Source organism: Juglans microcarpa x Juglans regia, chromosome 1S (genome assembly GCF_004785595.1).
Source record: "Juglans microcarpa x Juglans regia isolate MS1-56 chromosome 1S, Jm3101_v1.0, whole genome shotgun sequence".
In the NCBI taxonomy this organism is placed as follows: domain Eukaryota; kingdom Viridiplantae; phylum Streptophyta; class Magnoliopsida; order Fagales; family Juglandaceae; genus Juglans; species Juglans microcarpa x Juglans regia.
The window spans coordinates 3,242,961-3,266,688 of NC_054595.1; the positions used below are offsets into that span (position 1 = coordinate 3,242,961).

Genomic DNA, 23,728 nt, shown 5'->3' on the forward strand with positions numbered 1-23,728 from the left:
AATAGTCTTGTTGTCTCTATTAAGAATATAAAATTGTTTCAAACATATCAATAACTGACACGTGAAGAAATAAATTTTTCTTAATTATATTTAGCATTTTCTATATATAAATTTTATGTTTAAGTACGAACTTTTAGGATTTTAAATCAAATAAAATAATTTTCCATCTTAGTTTAATTAAAATAATAATTTGTACAACTTTAAAGTGTGCAAGCCTTATATATAAAAAATTCAATTTTTAATAGTAAGGTCCCGTTTGGTTTTATAGATGATTGCAATCTATCTCATGTGTACATTCAAATACCATTTAAATACAAACATTTTTCAATTTCAATTTTTTAGATTTTTAACTTTTTCATCTAATCATTATAAATTTCTCAAATTTCCAAACAAAACATAAAAGAAAAAAAAAATTAACTTTTTCAAATATCAAAACAAAAATTATATTATAATAATATTTTAACTTTATAATATTTTTACTTAATTTTTTCTTTCTCATTTTTTAAAATCTCATAAAATATTTTGATTTAAATTATTTTATTATTATTAATAAATTATCTCACTGCTATTTACAAATATCTCCCGTTTATAAAAGAGATTAAGCAGAACATATACATCCCAAAACTGTACGTAATATCACTAAAAATACTCTTTAAAAATTTATGCGTTTACGAAAAAAGAAAAATTGAACAATTATCTCTAAACTTAAAGCCCTTTTATTTCTATTTTCTCTCAATCTGTTTCCAAAATAGGTCGCTGCACGTCTGTCGATGTGTATTCACTGAATTCTATGTAATTATTAATTTATTCAAAATTTTGAAAGTTTGTTTTCTGGGACAGTGCGTCTAGCCGGCAACTGCACCAAACGGTCGTCTGAAGTCTGGTAGTTGACGATCAGCAGCAACAAAGTCCGTTGGAGATAAAACACCAACAAAACGGTTGACTCAGAGCCTCGACCATTAAGATCTCTCACCTTATTAACTCCATAAAAAGCTTTAATTAATTTTTTAATTCACTTTTTTGTTCCCGATCGATCTGTTTCTCTCTCTATACCTTCTCTTCAAATCTTCAAACCACCACCCCACAACACAAAATGCTTGCTTTCACTTGCCATCGACATCATCATCATCTTCATCTTCTTCTTTGTTCCTCTCTTTCATATTTGTGTATTTCTTTAGCTCAAGAAGCGTTTGGCTCTTATGGGACACAAACTTTCCACCATATTGAAAGCAAGCAACAACCAAAGATCACTTCCCACTTCCCATCCCACTCGCCAAACTCTCCTCAACAAGAACGACTCTGGTGTACCCAGAAATGGAACTCCCAATTCGGTTTTCGGGTTTCTCCGCCGGCTTATGTCCGGAGGTGTGTTTCAGTGCTTTCTTTATTTACTTTATGTATTCTCTTTGGAGGGTTTCGATATCCACAGGAGGTGTGTTTGGTATGTGTTTGTGTTTATTTCTCTGTTAAATGTGTAGGTAAAATTGATGGGGGGTCCCGGACCGAGGCGGAAGAGAAGGTTTACTCGTGGCTGTATGCCTTGGCAATGTCAGATAAGTACTTGGTCTTTGAGTACGTAGGATCCACTGAAAGAGGTGATTGTCTTCGTCTTTATTGTTTAATATTTTAGTTTCTTAGAATATCTTTCAAATTTTAATGCAATGCCAAGAAATTGAAAAATTGCGGTCGGACATGGTTGGCTCCGTTACCAAGTTGCTGTACTGGTAGCGAACAAGGATGTTTTATGCGAAGTGAGCAGGGATCTTTCTTGCGAAAGGTTCCCTCTTTTAAAGGAAAAAGAAAATCTGATAAGGAGTGTTCAGGATTGCTAGTCCCCTGCTATAGAACTAAACTACTCGAGATGGTCTACTAGCCTCCCTAACAACCAAATTTTGTTTATTGAAAAATCAACATAACTTCGATCATGACTTCTTTTCCTTTTAATCTTTATAGCTTACGATGGGAATTGTAATTTGTAGTGAAATAAAACACCAAGGAAAAAAGCAACTAAACTCATACTAATAGCAGAACTTCTAATTTCAGCTCATGCTACAAAGCAATCCAAAATCCTAATCAAATATTAACTCCAGTCACCACACGGCAACTCATAGAATGTTGACATTCAGTGGCCTTATTCACGCAGGCTTCCCCATAACGGATACAATATCCATTGAAAATGTGTTCAAGCACGCTCAAACATTTAAGAGCAGATCTAACATACAATTGTACACTCTGGATAGAGCATGAAATACTTTTCCAAAACCCATTGCATTAGTTTCTCAGAAAAGCTTTTTCTCATGGGAACTTTGGTTCCATCCCTCACGTGAAGAAATTTTCAGAATACATTGATAAAACCTACTAATCTTCTCTCATATATCTTAAGAAGGTATGTAAACAAATGGTGTTGTGCTTTGTTTGTTCCCTAATGGGACGAATAAACTGTTGGCTAAGTACAGGTTTCCTCTGTCATATGTAGGGAACACCAGAAATGTAGGTTTCTATTGCCGATTATGGTTTGTATTGCAGTTAAAGTAGTGCAGTCACTTTATATACTTTCAACAGTGAATGGAAGGCTTTTATGCACCTTTCCAAAAATTGTATAGCACATCTGATAGAAATCATTAGAGGTTGATGTCTGGTGTGGATTTTTCTTCTTGGGCTTGGGAATTTTGATCTTTATAATTTAAATGCAAGGAAGATAACATTAAACCCCTATTTTCGGCCAATACCCATTTAGTCATGTTATTACCCGGCCTTGGGTCTAGCTCAAAATTGGCCTCCCGGGCCGCACCCCCCCCCCCCCCCCCCCCCCCCCCTTTCCTTTTTTTTTTTTTTTTTGAAGTAATGGAGAATGCAGAATGCCTACTTCAAAAAGCTGTTTTCCTGAGTATGCAAGCAAAACTACTTTTTGAGGTAGAGATACTTCTTGTATTTCTATGGCCAGATGCACCATTTCAACAGTGCACTGAAAGGTTTTATGTACCATTCCAAAAATTGTATAGCCACATCTGGTAGAAATCATTAATAGAGGTTGATGTCTGGTGTGGATTTTTCTTCTTGTGCTTGGGCATTTCGAGCCTTATACTGTAAATGCAAGGAAGATAAACATCAAACCCCCATTTTCAGCCAATACCATTTAAAGGGACGTTTGGACACAAAGATAAGACATGAAATTCTCAAAATTCTCAAAACTTCTCATAATTTCATTCCCAAATATGACTCAAACACAAATCACTTTTCGATTTCAAATCTTCAACTTTTTCATCTAATCATTACCTCATCATTATCTAAGCACAAAAACCAATACAACTTTTACAAACTTCATAACAAAACACAAAAATCAATACAAATTTTACAAACTTCAAAATAAAAATTATATTCAAACAATTTTTTAAATTTATAATATTTTTATTCAATATTTTCTCTCTCCTTTCCCAAAACCCAATAACATATCTTAACTTAAATTATTTCACTACTATTCACAGAATTCTGAGCTACTCCAAGTGTCCAAATGAGCCCTTAGTCATGGTATATTACCCTGCCTTGGGTCTGTGATACCGGTCAAGATTAAAGATTATTTTGACGGCTAGTTAATCAACAGAAACTAGAGATTGAGATTGAGAAAAGATGCAAAACATAGAGAAATCTCTGAAAAATATTGATTAATGATAAAATTCGAAATTATTTTATGAAGCCCATAAGCCGGGCTTAAATAGCTTCAAAATCCAAAATTATGAGAGTTTTTCCTAAAATGAAAAATCCAAATTATTGTATGAAAATTAAATACATAAGTAAATGAGAATCCTGCAAAAAATTTGGCCAAAATCGAAATCAGATTCACTTCCAAAACATGAATTGAAATATTTCCTAAGAAGGCAAATGAATGTAAATAGATGATTTGGGAAAAAAAAGAACTGATATTGCCCCAATCCAATGAAAATTAAGCTTTTACTGCCATATTTGCGTAGATTTACGCTCTTAAGGTAGTTCAGTATAATCAACATAGAATATGGACCGGATGGCGGATTCCCCATATCAATTTAGGTTTGCATTAGTCTGGCTCAAAATTGGCCTCTCTCTCTCTCTCTCTCTCTCTCTCTCTCCCGCCACACCTCCCCTTCCCTTTTTTCTTCTTTTGTTCTGAAGTAATGGAGAATGCAGAATGCCTACCTCAATGTGGTCATGGATTAAGATTTTAACCTATCATCATGTATTTCTGTAGCCAGATGCACTATTTCAAGCTTCAATGGTTAAATTGGATGACTTGGAGATAAAACAAACAACTTAACAAAATGTTGTTTGCTGATTATGATGCTATATTGCAAATGCACCAAGATTTTGCGTTTGTACTGTTAACAATTTGTCAATTTACTCATGAAGTTAACTTTTAAGAAATTTGTTTCAGGAGTGGATCTAGGTTCTTTTCAGTATGACATGAGAAATTCTCAAACTTGATCACATTGTGATTCCCTGAAATACATATATAAAGTTTAAGTTTGTAATAAAATATCACTAGCTGAAGTAGAATTTAAAATTTTTACACTGATTTATGAAGGACATGAAGAGCACAGGAATAGATCAGTAAACAAGCATAATTTATTTGGTATTATTATTCTCAGCCTCTATTTATGCAGTTTTCTACCAATAATTTTCATAAAATGAACATATGTTGAGACAAAGAGGATCAGGTTCCTAAGCATTTATGTCTTCTTATTTTCTGATGGGAATGATTTTGTCTTTTCCTTTTCTACTTCACCTACATTGTCAAATTTCATTCTGTTAATTCTTTTTTCTTACGTTGTATTTACTAATACACTTAAATCCCTGTGTACCATTTCCTATGATGAGTTGGCCTTAGTTTTTCGTTTGCTTCTGTGCAGGCCTGAGCTTCACTGAAGCTGAGAGGAGACTGAGAGAAAATGGCCCAAATGTTCCTCTTGATTCTTCTTTTCCAAGATGGTGGAATCTTCTTTGGACTGCTTTTTTTCATCCTTTTAATATCATTCTGATTGTTTTGTCTGTGCTCTCATACATAACCAGTGATGTTCCTAATGGATGCATCATGCTTGTATTGGTTTTTATTAGTGTCTCCCTTCGATTCTACCAGGTATCTCTTTGCTTAATTAGTTTGGTTAAATTGGTGCCATGCATTTCTTTTTCACAAACGTGATCTTTACTAATTCTCCACGTGCCCTTCAGGAATACAGCAGTTCAAAAGCAGCCATGAAACTTTCAGAATTAGTAAGATGCCCAGTCAAAGTTCAAAGATGTGCAGGAAGAGTAGTTCAGACTGAATTAATTGTTCAAGTTGATCAGAGAGATGTTGTTCCTGGTGACATTGTCATTTTTGAACCAGGGGACCTATTCCCTGGAGATGTGAGGCTGCTATCTTCAAAACACCTTGTTGTAAGGTATGCTACCCGTAAACATTTATCCTTTTCTGTGGCTTAGGATTTTTGAGTTCGTTCATTACAGTTCATTTCATCACATCCTGTTTCTTGAACAGCCAGTCCTCGCTAACAGGGGAGTCCATGGCAACAGAAAAAACAGCTGACGTCAGAGAAGATGAGGGCACTCCTTTACTAGATTTAAAGAATATTTGTTTCATGGTGGGTATAATTGTCTTTTTGTTTTTTCTATTTTTGGTGGAGTTTATAGCTTCAATTCTATAGACAAATTCGAGGGGTTCCCACTCTCAAATTTCAAAACTGGGATTTCAGTTGGGAAGAGTTTTCTTTGCATCTGGATTTTACTGGGAATTATCACGAATACAGGAGAAAATATACTAACCGGGAAAGGATTGCATGTTATCAAATAGCAGTATTTCCTGGAATTTTGCAAAAAAGAAAATAGGGAGTTTCTTTATTTCTTCAATATTCACTGAGGTTTTTAATTTTTAAGTGGATATATCATACGTGATATGCTTAGGTAACATGTGTGATTGAAAGCAATGTGTGGCATAATGCACAAGGAATATTTTCAAGAATCCTCAAATACGGGGCTTTCTTCCCTACTTTTTATGGACCCATACTCCATGAACAACAGTCAAAAGCTTCTGGTTGTACTTGGTAGATTTTTGGCTCCATTGGCATTTTCGAGGAGCAGATAAACTTTTTAAGCCTGTCTTTCCAGCACTAAAATTAAAGAAGTCTTGATCAGGATTGTTAATATAGGTTCTTTCATTTAAAATTTTAAAATTTCTTCTTTTCATAAATACTCTATATGTTTTGACTTTTCATCTCATGTTATCTGAGTCTTTGATACAACTGTTTATCTGTATTTTTTGTTCTTCCTTTCTTAACACTATAATGTTAAAAGCTATGAAATACTATCACCACAGGTCCAATTGGATATGAAACACTATTCACCATCATATAAACATTTTTTTCTTCATCCTCAAAACATAAATTATAGACCGTTAGTTCCTAAATCTAGGGTGAAATAACTGAAGATGTGATCTTTTGATGCTGGTTTGCATTCTTTTAAATTCTTATATGAACTGCTCTCATTCAAAGTATCAACTGGTGACAGAATTAGGGGGTTCATTTGTTTATTATTCTTCCCTTCAGAAGATCATCGTTACCAGACATACCAGATAAAGGAATTAGTAGGGTAATTTTCTTTGATACAACAGAGTTTTTTATGAATCCAAGAACCCAAACTTATAAATAACTAATCAAAAGCATAGATTTGGGGGACCCAAATGACAAACAGGAATGAAATTTTAAAAATTTGGCTACAGCACCTTGGCTTAGGTGGAATGAGGTGGGTTAGGATCAGATAGTATCCATTCCTAAATTTTTCCTTATATGTTCCTAACAAGTCGGTCTTCTCATCAGGGATATGTTTTATTTTTCATCAGGGCCCTCTCATAATAAGTTGTCCATTGTTTATTATATTTGAAATCATGAAAGTTATATGGGTTATCATTATATATTTCAGGGAACAAATGTGGTATCAGGTAGTGGAACTGGCCTAGTAGTTTCTACTGGATCCAAGACATACATGAGTACCATGTTTTCAGCTATAGGGAAGAAGAAACCACCAGATGACTTTGAGAGGGGTGTCCGGCGCATATCTTATGTGCTAATTGCTGTTATGCTGGTAGTAGTCACCATCATAGTCCTAACTGACTACATCACATCCTATAATTTGAGTGAGAGTGTTCTTTTCGGAATCTCAGTTGCAAGTGCACTCACTCCTCAAATGCTACCCCTCATTGTTAACATAAGTCTTGCTAAAGGAGCACTTTCTATGGCCAGAGAGAGATGCATAGTCAAAAGTGTAACTGCCGTCCGGTACATGGGATCAATGTAAGTTTATACTTGTTGTATATCTGCACAATGCGGGGAATAATATAAGATTTAATTAATAATGCATATAATTTTAAATAAAACATTGATTTAACTAGATGAATTAGTGTTCATTTAGTAAGTTTAAATTAATTGCATATATTATTTATTTTTCCTTAAACAATAATACAATTGGAGGAATGATGTGACTTTATAGAGGAGATTGTGGATGAAGTGACTTCACGAGAGCAAGGCTTTTCTTTGATAATAATACAGTATTTAGATTTACTTGATAATTTACTAGGTGAACAATTACGTAAACACATATATCTACAGTTTTTTTAAACAAGAGCAGGGTGGTGTCTGCCCTGAAAATCATCATTAAACTTTATTCACTGAGTTGGACCAATGTGACCAGATATTTTTTTAAACATAGCATTGCACCTGGCATGATTGCTTGAAATCATAGAAAAGAGTGGATAATTCTAAATCCTTTTAACTTCTTTTTAAATTTCAATTTATTTCTACTTTTTGGTTCTTTTTTATAACCGGGTCATAGAGATTGTCTAGACTCCGATGTTGATTTCCGAAACATTTTTTTTCATAGAATCCAAGTTCACATCCTCATAGAATAAAAGTGCAACTAACTATTTTATCGTATTAATAGGTCTATCCAAACAATTGGATGGAGGACGACAAACTGTTCCAGTACAACATGAATTAAGTCTAGGCAGAAAGTGATGCCTTTGAGTCTTAACCTGGTTCCTGTCATCCTCTGTAGTTCTTAATGCAACAACATTTACATTTTGAAACTACAACCGTCCAGTCTTATTTTTCATTCATATGTTTTTTTTCAGGGATATCTTGTGCATTGATAAGACAGGAACACTCACCATGAACCGTGCAATCATGGTTAACCATCTCGACAGTGGGGGTTCATCCAAAGAGAAGGTTCTACAATTTGCCTTCCTTAACTCCTACTTCAAGACTGACCAGAAGTATCCTTTGGATGATGCAATTTTGGCATATGTATATACAAATGGACACAGGCTCCAGCCATCCAAGTGGAGGAAGATAGATGAGATACCTTTTGATTTCATACGAAGGAGAGTATCTGTCATATTGGAAACAGACTCACATGCAGAATATGGAAACCTCCAATTATGCGAGAGATTCATGGTAACAAAAGGAGCACTAGAAGAAGTAATGAAAGTTTGTTCTTTCGTTGAGCATATTGATAAGGGTGAAATTACAAATCTCTCTCCCGAAGATCATCGGAGGATTCTTAGTATGGCAGAAGAAATAAGCAATGAGGGACTAAGGACCATAGGAGTAGCAATAAAGAGGCTGAAACCGGTGTGTCTGGATCTCTTTTAATCTGTACTGCCTTTTAAAATGTTTCAGTCCAATCCTGCAGTATTTGTGAACTTTACAACTTCCATTTGCTTTATATACGTGATCAAATTCAAATTCCACTAGTTGGTATTCTGATTTCTTATTTCACATGACAAATAATTAGTGGCACATTAAACGAGCCTAGAGACACTATTATATCCGTACTTGAGGTCCTGATTAGAAAGTCTTCGAACTTTGTTTTAACTAAAACTACCACTGTAACAGAAGTTTGGTTCTCGTAGTAGTTATCCGCCGAGTTTGAATTATCTACAGTTCCAAGTTACATCTGAAGTAGGAACCCACATAAATTAGGAGCATTAAAGTTCAATAATTACCAGTACCTGGTTATGCAACCTATGCAAATTTTAGCCTTATTCCTATTTTCTCTTTGGAACTTTTTTTTTTTGGCTGTCGTTTTTATATTATATTTGCCAGAGATAAAAAATCTAAGAAATCTTCATTGTTTGGAAGGAACTTCAAGTACATAATTCTATCAGTACTTGGACATAGTTATAAACATATATGCACGTGTCTGTACCAGAAATCCTTATAACAACCTTCCCCAGAATCCCCACCTCCCTGAGGGTTATCATCGTTGCTCTTTTAGAACTTAATGCGTTAGAGTTCCTGGGACTCATATTGATTCCACTTTTGATGCCATTATGCCAACTTTAGGATAGTGAGAACTACAAGCACTGCAGAATAATAGAGGGACCTCAAAGCATTTACTCATATTACTGTTTTATTTCTTATGTTGCAGAAAAATGGTGATGGAAACTTGGTTGATGATGAGACTTTTGAATCAGACATGGTGTTCCTAGGCCTCATAACATTCTATGACCCGCCCAAGGACACTGCAAAGCAAGCTTTGTGGCGGTTGGCTGAGAAGGGGGTGAAAGCCAAAGTATTGACCGGTGATTCACTCTCCCTGGCAATAAAGGTTTGTAAGGAAGTAGGCATCAAAACAACCCATGTAATTACTGGACCCGAGCTAGAGCTACTGGACCAGGATTCCTTCCATGAGACTGTCAAAGGAGCTGCAGTACTAGCTAGGCTCACCCCAACCCAGAAATTCAGAGTAGTAAAGTCATTGCAAACGGTTGGTAACCATGTTGTTGGTTTTTTGGGTGATGGCGTAAACGACTCCCTTGCGTTGGATGCTGCCGACGTGGGTATATCAGTTGACTCTGGGGTATCAGTTGCAAAAGACTTTGCTGACATCATCTTACTTGAGAAAGATCTCAACGTTCTTGTTGCTGGAGTTGAGCAAGGCCGACTCACTTTCGGGAATACTATGAAGTACATAAAAATGTCAGTTATTGCCAATATAGGGAGTGTTGTTTCACTCCTAATATCAACCCTGGTCCTCCAGTATGAGCCATTGACTCCAAGGGAGCTTCTTACACAAAACTTCTTGTATAGTGTAGGCCAAATTGCCATCCCATGGGACAAGATGGAAGATGATTCTGTGAAAACACCACAGAGATGGTCCAAGAAAGGTTTACCCATGTTCATTCTATGGAATGGACCCGTGTGTACTCTTTGTGATGTAAGCACCCTCCTCTTCATTTGGTTCTATTATAAGAGTAACACTGCAGAAGATATGAGTTTCTTTCGTTCTGCTTGGTTTGTGGAAGGGCTTCTCATGCAGACTCTAATTTTCCACTTGATCCGGACAGAGAAAATTCCCTTCATTCAGGATGTTGCTTCATGGCCCGTCATCTGTTCTACAGTGGTGATTTCTGCCATCGGAATAGCAATTCCATTCACACCAATAGGGAAGGTCATGGGATTTGTTCACCTGCCATTATCATATTTTGGATTCTTGGTTCTTCTTTTTCTTGGATACTTTTCAGTTGGCCAGGTGGTCAAGAGACTTTACATCTTGGTTTTTAAAAGATGGCTTTAGATATCCCAGACCGAATTCACATGATGACAAAAGTGCATCTGCACAAAAAGCTGCTAGGAAAGTGACATTGATTGGGAAGATTTTTCTTTGTATATTATTGAGTGTAACACATAGTAGCCTCGAGGTTTTTGCAGTTTTATCCACACTTTCAACTTGTACTCTCTGATTCAACAACATTGTTGTGCTTTGCAATTTTGCATATAACAGTATGAACTTGATGGTTCGAGTGGCCAAAAACAAAGAGAGTCAGCCGCATTGTAAATCTTCCTGTTCAATATGGGACTTGATGCAACTCAGGTGTGACTTTGCCTACTTAGAGATAGTTCTTTATGTTCCATTAAAAATCCCAGTGCTTTTTACCATTTTTAATTTTCACATAAGCTCATCCAAATGAAAATGCATCATAAACCTCCAACCGAGACCCAATTGTTATTATCAATTGAGACACATAAATACAATGAGGGACACACATTATAGCATTTGAAGTCTAATATATGCTACTATCCGTTTGGACTTTGCTTTTAAAGATCATAGCATATACTTTATTATTTCTTTGGAGTACAAGCTCTACCTGTGTCTCATGAGCTTCTCCTGACCCAACATTGCTATATTCTTCCTCTCTCATAGTGGCAAAAGCTTACTACTCTCTTTGAGGGCAACCCTTTTTTGAAGCACAACTAGGAATTTGCTATCTTTAATCAGCTATCAAATCCTCTACAGTTGGGATAATCTAGACATTGGATTAGAGGACATTCTATCTTGACTTGCAAAAATAATAGAACAAAATTTTGATACAGTTATTACACAATTCGCCTGGCTCTATCATTTGATAATATTTTTTTTATACACGTCAGATTTCACAAATCGAGAATATATGACAGTACTGCCACGTAGGCAGGTTGTGTAAAAGCTATGTCCTTGTCTTTAAGTTAAAACAGTTCAATAATTCAGTCATATTATTTGGACCAACTTTATTACAGTTCCTTGAACTTGACTTAAATTAATCTAAGGGAAACTTTCGTTTTGCATTCCTAAATTATCGCTGCCTTTTCCATTTGCATCCTAAATTATTAAACTCTAGTAAACTACACTCATAACTATGATCTAACTATTAAGTTTCTCCCCTTCCGGCCTGTTGTGTGATTTTTACCGCATCAACAAAGATCATGAAAAACAAACAGGTGGTACAATCTTAATGGTCAATCTTACATTCTGGGTGCATATTGCAAGAGCAATAATACTTTGGGAGTTTAAAGCTTAATATTTCCTTAATCCATTGATGGATAGGGTTTTTTTTTTTATTGTAAATGAGGTCTATTATTTGAACTTTGAAGAGTAGAAGTTTCTGATATTAATCATTGTCCACTAGACTAGACATGAATGGATAGGAGACTTATACCTTTTTTGAATTGGACTTTCTAATCCAAGTAAAGTAGTGACGAAGATGTCACTAAATCTGGTGAGCTTAGTGTCGTAATAAATTCAATATGATGAAATGTATTTTTTAGTTGGAATAAGTCAATAAAATAAAATGAGGGAGTGAGGTTGCTCAATGGAATACAAAGAGGGTGTTTCATAAAGTATATAGTTAAATATAGGTTTTTACATAATTAATTTTCTCATTGAATGTAATTGGACCATTTATCTCAAATATGATTAGTTAACCTAACTCTCAGTTATATACATAATGAAACTTACCTGGAATTATCATTCCACTTAACAAGGAATCATCCTTGTACTGTATACTCAATACACATTCATCTTACTTATTCTCCCATATCACACACTTCACCCATCCTACATCTCAACAATAAACTGTGTTTGGGAAAAGAGTTGTTCTACTAGATGATCTCTATACCTCTGAGATAATAAGGTTTGATTTACAATATAGCTTCAAAATTAAACTATCTTACAAATAGAATTATATCATATCAGTAATTTGAAGGATGTATCCTCCAAACCAAAGTTACAAATATATTTCTTCTTAGAGAGAAATCCAAGGGCAAGGGCACCCCATCTCTGTGAAGGCAGCCGACTAGAGATCAGAATTTTCATTCCCAATCTTAACTTAATTACAGCATGTGTTCCTGAAAATTGAAAAGGAAGCATAGGTGGTATCGGCTAAAACAACAACAAGCTCAGCAAAAGAAAATGACGATGAAGAAGGAGAAGAAGACGAAAGACAAACAATATCAGTTAGACTAACTAAATTTTTAGAACTTCTTCTGACAAGTACAAAATTTTAGAATATTACAACTATTCCATCTCCACTTTCCCTCTTGGAAGGGCAAAACAAACACCCTTTCCTTGCAATAAGGATACGTTTCATTAACATCACCGGTGACCAGAATAAACTCCCATCCTCGATACCTTTCAAAGTTAACTCCTATATCCTAGAGCTTGAGTCTGAAGATTTTGGTTGTCTTCTAATAGACGATCATATTCAAGAAGTAGATCTGCAGCTTGTTTTTGAAGGGATGCTACATGGCTTTCAGCAGTTTCAACCCTCTTATCCTTTTCCTCAGTTTCTTGCTTCAGCTTTTTCAAATTCTCTGATAGGGTTGCAATTTCTCCTTGCAGCAGCTTTATCTCCTTGGAAGCTTTCTCTTCTTTTTCTTTGAACTGAATCTTTTCTTTTTGAAGCCTTTCAACTTCCTCTTTTGAAGCTCCCACACTACTCCTCAACCGGATAAGCTTTTGGAGATAATGGTGCATACGGTCAATCATGAATCCAAGAAATAGGGTAAAACCTGAAAAATTAATTGAAGGCTTTCAGAAACACAGGTTGGGCAGACCTGAAAAGAATTAAAGCAACTATAAAATTTAACAGTTGCTTCAGATATGGTCCTGTCAGCGATACCAATGCACCACATCACCATAATAGAAGCATTGATTAATAGTTGGTAAAGGAAAACACAGAATCAAATGCTCATTGTACTTTCTTAACTAAGAGCAGTGTGCTGATCTGAAAAATGATGTGTCACACTCTAATTGGCGAGCATGCAATACCATAGAGAAGCTCAAATTGGAGAATATCAGTCAAAACTAAGAGCCATGGCTTCTAACCACAATTTCTACAGAAGAAAATATTTTAAAAGTTAAAATGAAGCAGCACTATTCCATATCTCAGCCTAGGGTAAAAGAGAATATCCTACATCATATAAGCAAAAGGTATGTAACCTAATGCGTAATCTAAAATAAGCATATCCTCCTCCTATATGCCGCCACCTTATTTAAGTCCCAGCGTAAGTAGTGGGAGCTAGCCCTCTATGTCTAGCTTTAATATTGAAAAATCCATACCAAAATCCTACTTATTCGCTACACGTATGTTAGCTCATTAAAAATGTAAACTTAGGGTACCACTGCAATATTATATTTTTGCACTCCAAATGACATACAAACGCGCAGATTAAATATTTTTGTTTTGATAGGTATGCAGATTAAATATTAGAATCAAACTATTGCAGGGAAATGAAAAGGAAAACATTGTAAATAGAATTTGCTGATAATCCAATCTTTTGAATGCTTATTGACCTTTCAGACTGACTACTGAGCAGCTTAATGTATCAGAGGGATTTCAGATAAATTAATTTTCTTCGAAGGAACATTTAGTGGATGAGCTCATTAGTTCAAGGAACGCGCTTGCAACTAACCAAGAATACTCTCAAGTAAAATTTGTCGCCATCTTCCTAAGATATTAGGAGAACAACAGATTAACATTTATTATAGAGTTGATACTTTAGCCAAATATGATCAATGCTATGTGCCTTTCGATCAACTAGTCTAACAATCTGCAGGTCAGGCACCATGACTAAAATGTGTTTCAAAACAATGTGCACTGAAAGCCTGCAATAAACTAATCAACAACACATTTTGCAAGCTCATGATTCATCCAGGTTGATACAGTAGGCTGTAATTATCATGATTATAATTCCTTTGACATGGTTAGATATGAATGAAAGAAAAACATCAATGAAGGTCACATCATGCAAGATCCCATTGTGACATCCACCCTCAAAACAATAATGGGTTTAGGATGGTTGCTATTCTTCTACAAGTAGTACTGCAAAGAAAAAAACCTAGGTGGACTAGTCAATTGAAAGTGTTTGGAGATGAAAACATTAAGTGGGAAGTGTAGGAAGGTGCCAACAAGTTTAGTTGGTATAGTCTCTTGGCAATTAGAGACCATATTGAATCCACCTTTACCTAGGTTTGAGAGCTTATGGACAGGAGGTCCCAGCCTTATATCAAAAAATAAATGAGCCAAGTTCATTACAATGGTAGAAGCAGTAATTTGTCTGTAGATGATTGGCAATGAGAAAACTTATACAAAATAATAATTGGCAATGAGACAAGGATAAAACGAGGGTGAATGAGAGTAGGTAGAAATATACCATGTAATTGAGATAGCAGCCTGCCAAATAGTGAAACATACATACATTTTTTTACACGTATGTTTATATGTATCATATATTTTTTACACGTATAGATCAAAAACAAATTTACACGTGGGGAACATATATGTATTAGTGAATAGAAGATTAAAAAAAAAAATTAAGGGAAAAGTAGCATTTAATGATAGTTGAATTATCTCTGTGCAGTGTTCAATGTCTAAATGGTTAAATCTACACCATGAACTGTAAAATATATGCACACAAACACACAAAACAAAACAACACAATAACTGTATCACAGAGCAAGCACATTCCATACACAAGAATTTAGATGAATTTAGATGGTGATATTTTCTAGAAATGGTACATACAAAAAACCTAATATTTTAAAAAGCTTATAGCACGCTTGCTTTAATGAAATAAAGTAAAAAACAAAAAATTAACAAAAATGAGGTTCTAGTTCAAGCTTCTCCATTTATGTCACACTCCAAATTGTTGCTACACCAAGGTTGTAATGACAGAAGGAGATCCAAGTTGCATCAGAGCATATACTCCAAAATGACTAGTCAGGTTGGAACCCCTTGGAATCATTATAGAGCAATAACTTCTCTCTCCTAAAAACTAAGGATTTTCACCTCCCTCCTATGCTCAATCTATGGTATTACAATACCATTTGTGATGATCCAAGGAAAACCAACCTACATATGAACACTTGTACTCTAAAAAAAAAAGTAAAGATTACAATTGACTTTTTTGGAATCGCCATAAAAAGCAATCTAAGGTTTTTTGGGATCCCATTCACCTCTTATTTGCATATGACACATATTTTATGGGGCCAACCAAGATCGCATTTGAGCTGAGAGCTCTTCTTCATTACTTTGAAGCTGCTTCTGGATTGAGAGTTAACCTAGCCAATTCAGAAATAGTCCCAGTGGGAGATGTTCCTGAGATGGAGACTTCAGTCCAACCTCTTGGGGCATAAGGTATCCTTTTTCTTGGCCTCCCCTTGGGTGCCTCATTCAAGTCTAAATCTATTTGGGATGGGGTGATTGAAAAAATGGAGAGAAGGTTGGCTAGTTGGAAAAGGATGTATCTATTGTGGGGGGGGGGGGGGGGGGGGGGGGGGGGGGGGGGGGGGGGGGGGGGGGGGTGTGGCGGGGGGTTGTTTAGTAGGTTACTTTGATCAAAAGTACTCTTTCCAGCTTAAAAAGAGGTAAGGAATCCACCGCCCACCAATCTTGTACCGTACACAATGTCAATACCTTACATTATTTCATCATATAAGCACAGATGCTAGCTTAACCAGAGTTTTCTGTGATCATTCTTTTCTTTTCTTTTCTTTCTTTCTTTCTGATTGTTCTTTCTCTTGCCTACTCTGTTTCTAGCAAAGCTTCTTTCACCAAAAATTATGATCATTAGTAGACACTCACATCTACACAAAAATGGATATCTGGCAGCAACTTCCTTGAGCAAAAAATCTCATTATATTTCATCCAAGTCCAAGCACACAGACACGCATGCACACATACATTAGAGAGTGTATAATATGTACACGTATTTATATGCTTAGTTGTATGTGCACATGTATTATCTATGCTTTTAAGGATGACTAAATGTATAATTGGTATATTACTTTCCCATACTCTTATGACTCTGGGGGAAAAAATTTATTTTTTCTCTGCTTCGGAAAAGTGACATCTTGATGCTAAGCAGGTTTAAGTGAACAAGAACCAGTTATTAACACGGCACACACTACTTCAATAAATTTCAGAATTTCACTAGGAAGTATTGTTTTATTATTATTATTTTTCTATCTGTGTAGAACTGCATAGAGGTGAGATGTCCAAAATCAGAAGGTTGAGGATCATGATTATTTCAGCTTTCTGCAAAAACACCACCTCTTCCAGTTCAAAGGGCCACGAGTATCTCTAGCCAGCTACACGCATATGCTTTGCCAGTGTACTCCATCTAGGGCCACATTTTACGGTAAGCTTTTATGTCATTTTCTCATTGTCTCGGCTCACATGGCTCTTATCTAATTTCAACCATTTTTCTAAAAGTAGCTTAGACACTTTATACACTTACCCTACATAATTAATTCAGTAACAATCAAGAAGCACAGCCTCAAAATAAAAAGAAATTTAAATGCCTCATTTAATAAGGGGCCTGGGTGGAAGGGGGGAAAGGGGGGAGGGAAGCGTACTTTTCTTCTTGCTATCAACACTGTTAGTCGTGAACCTCAGTCTTTTCGATTTCAAACCATGGCACTGTGCAAAATATAAATTCTTAATGGTGAAATAACAAACAAGAAAACGAATCCCAAAAAGAAAAAGAGAAGAAACATACTCATGAGAGAAGCCTCGAGCAAATGGGTCCTCCATAGAACCTGATCCATGGGTGACATGGTACCAAGCTTTGCACCCTTGTTCTGGATCTTAACAATACTCATAAGGCTGGACAGGAGAATCACAGACATAGTACCAGCTATGGTTTTCATCGTAGCAGGACCTCTCCCCATCTTCAGTTGATCCAAAGTCTTCATCACAAGCTCTCTCAATGGCCCAATCTTGATCAATAGAAGGAATGCCAGAACAACCTCAGCGAACAAGACCAAGAACAGCAACTGAATCATTTCTCTGCTTAAACAGAGCAATACAGACCTTGTTGCGGCTTTGAAAAACCCTTTAGTTTTCCTCAATGCCAATTTACAGAAAACCACTCAAAGAAACTAGTTTTATGCTTCAAATAAACGAATCCATACATCCCTAGACCCATCCACTAATAGAAAGAACAAAGAAGAAACTTCCTATTGAAACAAGAGCAAAACCCGAATTACATCTGCTCTCAACAAAAACAGGAACCACTAATGCAAAGCCTTAATTTTCTTAAATGGGTTTACACTTTTCACAGAATTTAAAGGAATCCCACCTCACAAAGGATCAACCTGGTTTCATCCCCAAGCAATTGAGGATTTTAAGGACTGTACAGATCTGTGCATTCAGCAGTTTATGGTAAGAAAGTTGTTCTTTTTGCAGAGAGCACAGTTAATTATTGGAAGATGGAAAGTTCTGCTTTTATTATATAATATCATTTTAATTAAAATTGATATTTATATAATTGGTTTTAATTATATAATATGATATAATAGAAAGAGATATGTCATTTGTACTCCAAAAATTATAACAATTTTCTAAAAAAACTTCTCTATAATTTTCTCTTTTAAACATTTGACTTTAATGAAAAAGAAATAAATACGATACGTGATTCCACAATTTCTATGTGGTTGGATATTGAAATTCACGTTATTTATATATAAATATTTATGATCTATTTATTGTAGTTATATATTTAAATTATAACACATTTACATTAAATAAATTATAAAGAATTGAATTTCAGAAAGAGGCAGTGAAAGAAAAAAATAGAGAGAGAGAGAAAGGATCAGTATCACAGTCATAGTCAAGAAATGGAAGACTGGAAGGAATTAAGGGAAGAGAGCCGAATATTATCGTGAGTAACAGTATAATTAATAAGAGAAAAATATTAAATCAGTAAATTCTTTTTCTCTATATTTATTGTTTTAAAAAAATATATTTTCAACAATTTTTTGTTTATTATTATTTTATAAAAAGTAATGCTACTCATCATCTTAATAACTAAATCAGTAAATTTTTTTCTCTATATTTATTGTTTTAAAAAAATATATTTTCAACAGTTTTTTCTTTGTTATTATTTTATCAAGAGTAATACTACTTATCATCTTAATTTTTATCATTTTATGATGTGATATTATATGATTAAAAATTATTTATAAATTTATTATTAAATGTTATATTATAAAATAATAATAAAATTAAAAAAATTAAAATGATAAATAATTTTTTTCTTTCCCGAGTACATACATATTGGCTTTGTACGTAGAGTCACAGACTGAGGTGCTGTTTTCTATGCAAGTGTGTAACTGTGAAATGCTAATGCATTCATTGGCTATTGTACCGCACTTTTCATTGTTGGCTGGTGCTCACTTTACATTAGGTCAGGACTGGTTTCACGAGGCTTTGAAATGATGTCATTTCATCTCATATTATTTTATTTTAAAATAAAAATAATTTAAATTTTTTTAAATTTTTAAATAAATATAAAAAATAATTTAATTTTTTAAAATTTTAAAATAAAAATTATACTAAAAAATTATATTATAACTTTATTTTAATTTTATAATTTTTTTATTTAACTTTTTCTTTCTCGTTGCTCAAAATTCATTAAAATTTTTAACTCAAATAATTTTACTATTATTAACAAATTATCTTATTACTATTCACAAATTTTTTATATCATCTGTAGAACTAAACGAGGCCTAGAGTAGTCTCAATGGATAGTGTAAAATACATGTACAACTAAATATGTAAATTTTATCCAAAAATCAGACCCAATGGAATATGTAAAATCTCTCTTTCTTCCATTCATATACAGTAAACCAGTTACATATAGCAGTTATTGCTCATCTTATAAATAATCTTTTATTATTTATATTTTATTTCCTCCATTTCTATTTACTTTGATTTTCACAATCTAAGCAAATTCATTTTATTAGTTTATCATCTAAAATACCTCTAGTTCATTTTCTTTCACAAAATATCTTGGAAGAATTTTGGAATTTCGAAAGTAGAATCCCAAAATAGTTTGGAGTTTCAAAAGTAAAACCCCAAAACAATTTGTTTGATTTGTATGATTTTTGTATCATGTCAGGTGTTTGATTGTTTGTTGCGGCCATGGATAGTGCATCAAGTTCGAATACTAGCATTAGTACTAGCTCCCCTATACTTACCCCTATACCCATGGGTTCACCAAAAAAAAAAATATCATTTCCATTGTGTGGGAACACTTAACCAAGTTAGAGAGTGACGTCAATTACTAATAAACAAAGTGTAATTATTGTGGTGTCGTTTATGAATGTCACTATAAACAATATAGTACAACTTAGTTGAAAAGTCATTTAGAAGAACAGTATAAGAAGAGTCTAATAAGACGTTCTTTACTTGAAAAGAGTCAAGTCTAGATTAAAGATTGAACTTAAGAAAATGGTGGATGGAATAGTGGAGGAAGTACGTTGAAAGGGGTTTGTGAACTATGACTCGAATTGGTGTAGGACTCATTTAGCTCGTTTGATCATAATAGATGAGGTACCCTTTCGGTTTGTGGAGGGTGAAGGGTTCCAAGCTTTTGCTAAACATTTAGAACCTAGGTTTAACATTCATTTTCGCCACACAGTGATGAAGGATGTTCTTAAGTTATACGGTGTACGTGAAGATTTGTTAACAAACTTATTAAATGGTCAAAAAGTTTGCCTCACCACCGATATATGGACACTGGTCTAAAACTTGAACTATATATGTTTAACTGCTCATTTTGTACATACTGATTAGAAATTACACAAAAAGATTCTCAAGTTTCGCTAATCACAAAGGTGACACTAGTGGGAAGCCGGTGGAGTCCGCAATAAAGGAATAGGGTTTTGAGCAGGTGGTGACAATTACGATTGACAATGTCTTGTTTAACGATACTTGGGTATATGAAGAATAAGGTTAGATAGAACTTAATGTCAATATGAGGAGGTCAGTTTTGCATATTTAATATTGTGCACATATCCTCTATCTTATTGTGACCGACAGTTTGAAAGATTTTCATGAGTTGGTTACAAGAGTAAGAATGCGGTGAGATTTGAGAGATCTTTCCTGACTAGGCTTGAGATGTTCAAGATCTTTATTTGTGTTGTGGGCATTGAATGTAAGAAGATTTTGAGTCTTGATATTCCTATAAGATGGAACTCAATCTTTTTACTGTTGGAAACAGTCAAGCAGTATAGAAAGACCTTTGATACCATTGGTGATGAGGATATACAATATCTGCCACTTTGAGGAGGACGAAGGAAGATCTAGACTGCCAAATGATTCTAATTGGAAAAATATCCCCATTTTTGGAGAATTTTTTAGCCTTTTTTATGAGATGACATTCACAATTTCTGAGTCTTTGTGTGTAACATCCAATGAATATTGTTAAGAAGTTTGTCAAGTGAAAGAGCAATTGAATGAAATGTGCAAAAGTGTTGATCATACTTTACGAATTATGACATTGAGTATAAGGCTTAAGTATGAGAAGTATTGGAGAGATTTTAGTAGGATCAACATTTTGCTATACGTGGCTATTTTTCTTAACTTGCAATACAAAATTGTTGCATTCAGGGGTATTAATATAAAGGTTCCACCAACCACCGCATCATTTCCTTTTGAAATCGACAGGTTGAAAAAGTGTAAGTAGATATAAGGTTTGGCAATATCCTTGAGTTTCGAAAAAATTTAGATGGTCAATTAGACTTGAAAAGATAATTATCGGCAGGCCTACAACTATATGCAGAGCAATTTGATATCTTAGTTTGATGGAAGGTAAATACCGTTAAGTACCTCGTCCTTAGAGAGATAACTTGCAGTCTTTTGGCCATCTCTATTTCTACTATAGACTCAAAGTTCTCATTTAGCACCGAAGTACATATTGGATCCATTTTGGAGTTCATTATTTTCTGACATTATGAAAGCTTTGATTTGCACTCAGAATTGGATCAAGAGGAAGTCAATTCAAGTTCCGAAGGTGGTAGATTTTGCAAAGAGTTACGCGGAGGAAGAAGTTGATCAACATAAAAGCGGTAATCGCTCTTAATTCATTATTTTACTTTTGCTAATAATAGATTGTGTTATATTTATTTGACAAACTTAATTTTAAATCCAATTGTTGTATATACAACTCTAGAAAAAGAGGCTCCATCTCAATCTACATCGGCCGCAATTTGACTTTGATATATCACTATTAGTTTGTTAACCTTTTTAGTTAATTATTTATAGTTTATACATATGTTAATAATGTTATCAATTTATATTCTCATTTTTTATTATTTTTTCAGCTTTTATGATGTCACTTGGAGTAACCATCTCATCTTGCTATATGTTCATGTTGTTACATTTATTTCTTTTTTTTTTAAATGTATTTCAACTCTTGAAACATTGTTATTCATTCAAGTTATTTGACAATTTCTAATATTTTTAGATTAATTTGTAATAGTTTTAGATTAATGTGTAATAATTTATACTACTTGTAATAAGTTAGAATTATTAGTTAGAACTTAGAACTTAGCATTTTTATTAGAGAGAACATTTACTTTTATATTTTATGCATTAATTTCAATTTTGGGGCAAAATTGAAGTCGATTAAGATTGTAGGCCAAGTTTAGCTCAAAAAATAGATTCTATACCCAAAATGGTCCAGAAACAGGTTTTTGGCTCAATAGATCGATGAGCCCATTATAGGGGCCAAACAACCCAAAGGGCCAATCTGCTCTCAGCATCCAAACAGGGACACCTGCCCATGAGGGATGGGGCCAGGGGATAATGAGGTAATAATTAGATAAAAAAAGTTAAAAATTAAAAATTAAAAAATATTTGTGTTTGTGGTGTTTGTATATTGAGATGAGATAGGATAAGATGAAATGAGATTAAATGATACATCTCTTTATCTAAACCAAGCCTAAAGTTATGTTTGGAAGCTGAGGTGATTTCAGATGATTTGTGAATAGTAGTTAATAGTTTGTGAATAGTAGTTAATAGTTTGTGAATAATAGTGAACTGTATGTGAATAATAGTGAAGTAGTTTGAGATTCACTTACACAATCCAGCTCTTAACCTAAAACAACCACATAGCATCTTCATGCTAGAGCTAACACACAACAACTATAATGTAGTTAAGCATTTAGGTAGGTAATAGTATGCACTATTATCAATGAATTTATTGGCAACTGAAGAAAAAATGTCCAAGTTTATATGCTAGAGCATTTATCTAGCAGCTATAATGTTGTTGTGTTTAATGTAGATAAAAGTGGAATATTTAGTGCAAATTTGAAGTATACTTAGTCAGCTCTGAATTTATTTGCAACTAATTCTAAACAAAAATGACCAATTTTTATTATATTGCATAATAATAATAATAATAATAATTTCAATAGGAATATTTTTGTTATAATCAAGTTTGACACCATGAAATAAGTTGATCAAACTCTATGTTAACATTATATTTACTTCATTGTAATGGGATGAAAGTTGTATAACGGTGTGGTTTATAAAATTTTCCTTAAATACACTTGTTAGTGTAAAATAAGTGTGTTGGAATATTCATGTGACAACCTGTTTTAAATTGTGTTGTGATAGTGTTAAGTGAGATAAAGTGAAAATGGATTGAAGTTAGCTCAACATAGATCAAGCGAAGCTCATACAAACAGTTTGCTCGATACTCGCTTGACAAGACGTTCGAGCGAAACTCATACAGAGAGATCGCTCGACACTCGCTCGACATGGCACTCGAGTAGACATTCATATAGAGAGTTCACTTAACACCCGCTTGACATAGACTCGAGTGGTAACCCAGAGAAAGAGTTCTCTCAACACCTGCTTAACATGGCGCTCAAGCAGTAACCCAGACAGAGAGTTCACTTGATACCTGCTTGACTTATGGCTCGAGCAAATCTCGGATATAATATGCATTCGACACTCCGCTCGAGCAAATGTTCAAATTATGACTTTGACTAGGGTTTCAACGTCGTGTTCCATTGTGGCTATAAAAGCAAACTTCAACTCAGTTCAAACGTGTGGAGATATAGAGCAGAAACAGATGGCCTTTTAAGAATACTTGAGAGA

General features: G+C 34.3%; 2 protein-coding genes across 4 annotated transcripts; one reads left to right on the plus strand and one right to left on the minus strand.

The window, feature by feature from the left end:
• The first annotated feature begins 920 nt into the window (after positions 1–920).
• Positions 921–10,858, plus strand: LOC121246834 (magnesium-transporting ATPase, P-type 1-like). The gene is made up of 8 exons (XM_041145128.1): positions 921–1,365; positions 1,479–1,595; positions 4,881–5,107; positions 5,200–5,411; positions 5,507–5,609; positions 6,943–7,313; positions 8,150–8,648; positions 9,448–10,858. The coding sequence occupies exons 1-8, from the start codon at positions 1,200–1,202 to the stop codon at positions 10,594–10,596; spliced, it is 2,844 nt and encodes a 947-aa protein (XP_041001062.1). The 5' UTR covers positions 921–1,199; the 3' UTR covers positions 10,597–10,858.
• A 1,774-nt stretch (positions 10,859–12,632) lies between these two features.
• On the minus strand, positions 12,633–18,046 carry LOC121246080. Of its 3 annotated transcripts, none has more exons than XR_005937053.1 (3): positions 17,337–18,046; positions 12,919–13,346; positions 12,633–12,683 (listed from the first exon to the last, which is right to left on the minus strand). XR_005937053.1 is itself a non-coding variant. In XM_041144071.1 (2 exons), the coding sequence occupies exons 1-2, from the start codon at positions 17,620–17,622 to the stop codon at positions 12,976–12,978; spliced, it is 657 nt and encodes a 218-aa protein (XP_041000005.1). In that variant the 5' UTR covers positions 17,623–18,046; the 3' UTR covers positions 12,769–12,975. The 3 variants fall into 3 exon arrangements, 1 of the variants encoding a protein (XP_041000005.1); XR_005937052.1 differs by having other exon boundaries at positions 12,851–13,346; XM_041144071.1 differs by lacking the exon at positions 12,633–12,683 and having other exon boundaries at positions 12,769–13,346.
• Positions 18,047–23,728: the final 5,682 nt, after the last annotated feature.

Bases quoted from the DNA above. Each gene is read 5' to 3' on its own strand.
- LOC121246834 (XM_041145128.1), top strand. From the start codon at position 1,200: ATGGGACACAAACTTTCCACCATATTGAAAGCAAGCAACAACCAAAGA. The intron at 7,314-8,149 runs GTAAGTTTATAC...GTTTTTTTTCAG, and splicing joins GTCCGGTACATGGGATCAAT to GGATATCTTGTGCATTGATA. The intron at 8,649-9,447 runs GTGTGTCTGGAT...CTTATGTTGCAG, and splicing joins CAATAAAGAGGCTGAAACCG to AAAAATGGTGATGGAAACTT.
- LOC121246080 (XM_041144071.1), bottom strand. From the start codon at position 17,622: ATGATTCAGTTGCTGTTCTTGGTCTTGTTCGCTGAGGTTGTTCTGGCA. The intron at 13,347-17,336 runs GTATGTTTCTTC...TTAATTTTTCAG, and splicing joins GCTCGAGGCTTCTCTCATGA to GTTTTACCCTATTTCTTGGA.